We start from the raw sequence: 6,659 nt of genomic DNA, 5'->3' as shown, positions 1-6,659 counted from the left end.
ATTTATATATATATATATATGTACACGCATAGTTTCCGCACAAACATCCTGCGAATGGCTCGTATAGGCCTTATTTGATTCCTGTTGACAATTTCACGAGCGTTAAGTCTTTATGTATAATATATATATGATATTTTGAGAGAAAACTATAAAATTTTATTGAAAATTATATTGTAGATCGAGGTTCTCGCCACAACAAATGACCATGAAAGAGATACAGAGAAATTTATTTATAAAGGATTTCTTTTATCCTGGAGTGCAACACAGAGTGAGATAAATATACAAAATGTCGTGAGATTGCCTCTCCTGTTGTGTTGCGGTACTCGTAGTTGTATAGATGCAGTGCACACTATATTCAGCCAGATGTTTGACTGCTCAATAATTGCGCTGCCGGCTACAGAAGAGGACTTGAAATGGCTTGTTCCTATTATTATTATGTCTACCAACAGAGACGAAGAGCCCGCAGTTTCTGGCGAACTTCAGATGGAGTACACGGTACCAGAATTACCAGTTACCAGTACCATAACAGTTAAATTTGATATCTCCGATCTGAGGAATATATTATCAGCGTATGTGTGTACAAATGTTAAAATAATATCCGTAAAAAACATTTATTTTTTTCTAAATAATCATAAAGGATGTGTTTGGATGGCCAATAAGAGCTTAAACGCAGGTAGTAATGTGTGAGATAAATTTTTCTTTCATGGAATTTTATTCCTTGTGAATTACGTTTCGATCCTAGCTTTGGATCATCTTCAGATAAAAAATCCTGTATGGAAAATACGTGACAGGATAAATACATTAATAAAAACTTACAATAATTAACAACAAAGTTACATTGTCAAATGACTTTCACATGTTTCTTAAGATCTTGATCGTATGACAGTTAAGCTGTTACTCGTGCGGTATACGGAAAGTCAAATGATCACAACAAATGAAGGAAATGTCAGAGAGCAATCCGCTAACAACAAATCAGACAGAGTCATCTATGTATAAAATCACAAGTAACAACACACGAGCAAAAACTATAAATTTTTTAAATCTGTCGATAAGAGGCAAGTAAGTGTTATCCAACGGATCAGCGTCGCTCTGCAAATTAAGACTCAATAATTGTTTCTTGATAAAAAGCATCTCCGAGACTAAGCGTTTATTCTATAAGAAGATGATCCAAAGCCAGGATCGAAACGTAATTCACAAGGAATAAAATTCCATAAAAGAAAAATTTATTTCACACATTACTACCTGCGTTTAAGCTCTTATTGGCCATCCAAACACATCTTTTATTTATTTTTTTGTTTTATATAATTTTTATACTGTAATAATTCGCAGGATTATCAAGACTCAAGAGGACGTGGTTAATATATTATCTATTGATCGGGAACACGTCGAAATGTTTCATGAAATTTTACACACACAGATGCGAGAACTTGGAAGCTTGCAGTTAGGACTCTGCACGTTGCAAAGAATCAACTTGCCAGGATTGTCAATAATGAATAACAAAGTTTGTACTTGTGCTTTATATTCTATAACACTTCACATCATCAGTGTATAATACAAATGTATGATACATAAATTAATCTTTGCTTCTAGATGAAGGTGATGAATGCGGAAACTATGGATCGTATATTAATATATTACAATGAAAAGGCTTATGATACATTTCACATACTGCACATCGATATGTGAATGTTTGTTATAATAATTGTTGCTTTATAATATTAACTCGATTCACAGCAATTATATTATTTGTAACATTAAAATACATAATTTATATAATTTTACATAGCGTCCCTAACAAAACACAAACTATTATTGTATTATACTGTTTGTAAAAAAAAAAAGACAACTACTAAAATGTTCATATATTAAATATACAAAGTGTACAAATATAGAGTGTATTCTGTTTTATTTTATACAGTCAAATATCTAAGAATCACACTTGGTTTTAGAAAAAAATGTTTCGTACAAAAGTGATACGATTTCGAGGAAGACATGGAATAGCGTCGTTGCTTTGACTTTCGACAGTTTGTTTGAAGATCGTGCGAGGATCGCTTTTAAAAGACCTGAAGTTTACAGTATCACATTAACGTTACTCATAATATACCGCGTAGAGATTGCGCGGTCGAATTTACACTTCTGGTTGTGCGTGCACGCACCGTATCGTGGCAGAGATTCTATGCAATTTTCTGCAGAATACAGCGGCGAATTGTAACGAGCGAGTTCGACTCCGTATTGAGCGGAATGGCAACAATGTTGCTGCAAAATACGTGGTTCAAAGTCAAAAGCTATCGTGAAAGAAGCTGTAAAGTCCGTGAGTGCGATTACTTCTACGCAGTGCACCTTAAATAACAATACCGTATGTTGTAAATCCCGAGCTTTGTAACTCGAATAGTATTTAATGGAAAAATATTTCATTTCAATGTTTTGAGAATCTTTCAAAGTAAGCTATAAAAATATGATAAAATAATATATGTGATATATATATATATATGTGATAAATAATATATGTGATATATATGTGATGATAAACAATTTATCCAAAGTCAAAACAATAACACCCTCTTATTTCTCTCTCGATGTCACAACACTTTTGTATGATTTTTTCCTAAATTGTTAATACTTTGTGATTTTCAAATGTTTAATTTTATAAAATAAAAAGAATTTGCGTGTCAAGTTGACCTCTTCCGGTTCAGAAATAAATAATTGGTATCGAAAAAAGAGGCGTTACTGAACAAGATGTATTGTGTTTTTTAAAATTAATTACAGACGTTTCGACTACGACTGTAATTAATTTTAAAAAACACAATACATCTGCATTCTACCTGGCAACTTGTTCAGCAACGCCTCTTATTTCGATACCAATTATAAAATAAAATGAGACATTATGTGATAGGACAAATAGTGTAATTGAAAATAATTTTACATGAAAAAAATAAGTCAAAAATGTAAGAGTTTTGTGGAAAGATGTAGTTTTCAGAAAAATCAATTTTCAAAAATTAAAAAATTAACGCATTTACTTTTGTTGTACGTTTAATCGTTCTCTGACAGTCTACTGTCTTACTGTCTTTTGTATTTTGGAAACGGTTCAAAATTATGAAAAATCGCTAAACACGTATTCAATCGTTTCGAGAGACTTACTCTTCTAAGAGGCTTACGGATGTTGCCCTCTCTCCTCTAAGAAGATACCTCATGGAGTATCTCCTAAAAAAAACTTTAAATCGGAAACCTCCTATACTATAGTATATCATTTGAGCATAAAAAAAAAAGAAAACTTTTAGTTCAAGCCGGAGATTGATACGTCGAGTCTTTCAGGAGTTATTTCAAGTCAAAGTTCTCGGCCTTTTTCTTTGACCCTTGAGTGAGAGGAGGGAGAGGAGGAGCAACATCCGCAACTCTCTTGAAACAATAACCTCTCGAATCGCGATTGAATACGTGTTTTGCGATTTTTCATAATTTTCAACAGTTTCCAAAATATAAGAGTAATAACAGACTTTATGATTATTCTGTATATCTGTATCTTTATCTCAAATAGAAACTTGACCAGATTGTTAATAATTAATCCTAAAGTTATGTGTTACAGAAATCATGAGATCATATACAAATTTGATGTGAGGTACCGTTTAGTTTCTATTTTTCCATTTTCTGTTTTTTACTTTCATTTTCTATCTCTATTTTTTGGTCTTCTTTCTCATCTTCATTTTCTATCTCTATTTTTTGGTCTTCTTTCTCATCTTCGTTTTCTATCTCTATTTTTTGGTCTACTTTCTCATCTTCGTTTTCTATCTCTATTATTTCTGTTTCCATCTTTCGGTCTATTTCCATTTCTTCAGTGTTTTCTTTCTCAATCTGCAAAATAACAAATATATATAATATGTTTTATACACATACACTAACACATAGATACAAAAAAACATAAAATCATATCACAGTATAAGAACTTACATCTGTAAAAATGATTTCCCGATTCTGGAATTTTTTCGCATTATTTATTCGTTCTATGAAATGTTCAAAATTTATATAGTCATCAGGACGCTCATCAAGCGGTGGCGATACAGATACGCCGAGTTTTTCAGGCAACATATAAGGCTTTAGCCACGTTACAAGTGGAGTTTTCATAAAGGTATACAATGCAGCACGATGATAAAATAGTAACCCATCTAAAGGAAACAATTTGGGATCAAGATTTTCTAAAGCCGCTGATAAATCTGAGTCGCAATTGATACTTGGGAGAGGCAAAATTGGATATGTATTTGTATCAGTGTCACGGTCTTGTAAGTTTTCTATTTCGGCGAGTTTGCTCTTGATCCAGAATAGTCTGAGATCCATCTGAAATAACAGATTTTATGAAATCAATTTTCCGTTAAGATAAAAATTGTGAAAAAAATTTATACAATTATACTATGATCAGTATTACCTCGCAATCTGTAAATGGTAATGAGTTCCAGAATAATACATCTAATACATAATACGTTTGTTTTGTCTTCACCCATATACAATCCAAAATAGCATACTGTAAAGCGTGAATGGAATTTGGATAGCGACTAAGACTTCCACCAGGAAGCGCTGAATTAAAGACATCGCACAAGACACCATATTTATTATACGACCTTGTTTTACCCTAAAAAAAATAATAGCAAGGTCATTAGTATTAACCATGTAACTTATTTTCAAATAAAACAATACATACAAATATCAATAAACATAAATTAGTACCAAGCCAGAAATTAATCTCCTCCGATTCCCTACTGGACACGGAATCATAACCCAGTTTTCTACCAAGTCTTCCGGAACAACTACCATCCATTCTGAGAGCATCATCTTCCTATATCTGTGAATTCCTGTATTGTTTTCATATAGATTGCGATCACTTTTTTTGTAGTCTTCATATCCTTTAATTTCTTTGCAATCTTCATAACATTCATGATCTTCATAAGCTTCAAAATCTTCATAAGCTTCATCTTCTTCACAATCTTCTTCTTCGTCTTGACAATTTTCCCAATCTTCTTGATCTTCGTATTTCAATTCAGACAAATATGATAATATACCACGTGCAGCATTAAAGTTTTGATCTCTACATCTATATGTTATAATATACAATTATTAGATATGTTATATTTAGATTAAATATGTTATAACATACAATTATTAGAATTTATTACATTCATACTATTTAATTTATGTACAGACAACAAAATTTATCAAAAAAGATACGTTTTACTAAAATGCATTACATTACTAATTAACAGCTAACATATGTTATATTATTAAAAGTTTTTAATACAAGTACACTTTAGATCTTTAATAGATTTATTATTACATGAGCATGGCCACACATATGCTTCTAACAAAAAATATAAAATCTAATTGCATAAATAATTTATATATTACTATTTATAATATACATACCTTTTTTGATGTTCTAACATGCATTTTCGTCTTTCCTCCTGAGACGAATTCCAATCCAGATCTAATTTAGGATTGTCTTTTTTGATTGGATTTTTATAAAATGTTCGACGAATATGTTCTCTTTCACTAACTTTGCTTTTAGCATGATCTTCTGATACTTCTGTTGTCATCTTTATACTGTTAGTTAAATAAACAAAACAAATATTTTATATAAATTACATTCTCTTTGATAATAAAATGTGCGCGGATAAATTTTTGTTAATGGAAAAAACCTGTTATGGTTATCACAGGTTGCTTTGTTACAAGCATGTAACAAAAAAAGAACACTTGTGATGAAAAAACTATAATTCCACCATTTCTGTCTTGTGTTACAGATTGTACTTTGATGACTCAGTAAGGGAAAAACAAGATATGGTAGAAAAAAGAACAAGATAGTTTAGGATGTTTTTCAAAGATGACCGATCACATGTTCAGAAAACTCAACAGGTATACAATGGTTGAAAGATTCTCACTNATGATAAAACTAATTCTCAAAAATTATCACAAAATTATAATCTAGTACAATTACAAGTGATAATCTCTCAACTATTTTCTGAACGTAACTAGTTAAAAATCTCTGATTTATATCTAAACTTTGCCCCTTAGATACATAAACGGTATACTCAATAATTATACGAAGAGAAGATTTATCAAAGTTTACAATGTTTACGTTCAAACAAATAATCAAAGAAATTAGTACATGACTTAAGTATATGTTAAATATATGAAATTCAAACTATAATTGACAAGAAATGCACAATAAGTATTAAAATTGAGAAAACTAACTGAAATAAAATTATCATATATTAGTGTTCGAAACTTTACAAAATCCTTATTTCTCTTATTTCGTGACATATCGTTATTTGTTATTACTTATTTCTTTACGTTCTTATTACTAATTTTTTCTTACGTTTTTTTATCTCTTCTGCATCAAAGCTGACCACACTTTGCCTATGCCTGATCAAAAGTAACCTCTGCGCCAAGGTAATCGGTGATGAAAGATCGTGCTCGCAGCAACAAGAGGTCTGTTCTTTTTCCACACTTTGGCTGCATTAGTTCACAGTCTATCTTCTTCCTTTGAATATAGATAAAAAAAAGATAGACTGTGAACTAGTGCAGCCAATGTATGGAAAAAGAACAGACCTAAGAGTATCGAAGCCAATCGAAGCGGTGGGGGCACGCGCACGAGCGAGAACCGCCAATCACAGACGACG

At 31.4% G+C, this 6,659-nt stretch overlaps 2 protein-coding genes across 2 annotated transcripts in view; one reads left to right on the top strand and one right to left on the bottom strand.

Annotated features, from left to right (window-relative positions):
* Positions 1 to 3,016, top strand: part of LOC109859743 (centromere protein L-like) — a 4,414-nt gene extending 1,398 nt beyond the window's left edge. Inside the window, exons 3-5 of the mRNA XM_020438276.1 lie at positions 178 to 569; positions 1,330 to 1,501; positions 1,591 to 3,016. Of these exons, the coding sequence (XP_020293865.1) occupies positions 178 to 569; positions 1,330 to 1,501; positions 1,591 to 1,686 (660 nt within the window). The 3' untranslated portion in view covers positions 1,687 to 3,016. The remainder of the gene's footprint in view (positions 1 to 177; positions 570 to 1,329; positions 1,502 to 1,590) is intronic.
* A 611-nt stretch (positions 3,017 to 3,627) lies between these two features.
* Positions 3,628 to 6,444, bottom strand: LOC109859737 (snurportin-1). Its single transcript, XM_020438272.1, has 6 exons — positions 6,356 to 6,444; positions 5,407 to 5,583; positions 4,714 to 5,077; positions 4,415 to 4,618; positions 3,943 to 4,326; positions 3,628 to 3,846 (listed from the first exon to the last, which is right to left on the bottom strand). The coding sequence occupies exons 2-6, from the start codon at positions 5,574 to 5,576 to the stop codon at positions 3,628 to 3,630; spliced, it is 1,341 nt and encodes a 446-aa protein (XP_020293861.1). The 5' UTR covers positions 5,577 to 5,583; positions 6,356 to 6,444.
* Between the last annotated feature and the right edge of the window lie 215 nt (positions 6,445 to 6,659).

Source organism: Pseudomyrmex gracilis, unplaced genomic scaffold (assembly GCF_002006095.1).
Source record: "Pseudomyrmex gracilis isolate BER0280 unplaced genomic scaffold, ASM200609v1 scaffold_280, whole genome shotgun sequence".
Classification (NCBI taxonomy): Eukaryota; Metazoa; Arthropoda; class Insecta; order Hymenoptera; family Formicidae; genus Pseudomyrmex; species Pseudomyrmex gracilis.
This window is presented reverse-complemented; position numbering and strand designations above follow the sequence as displayed.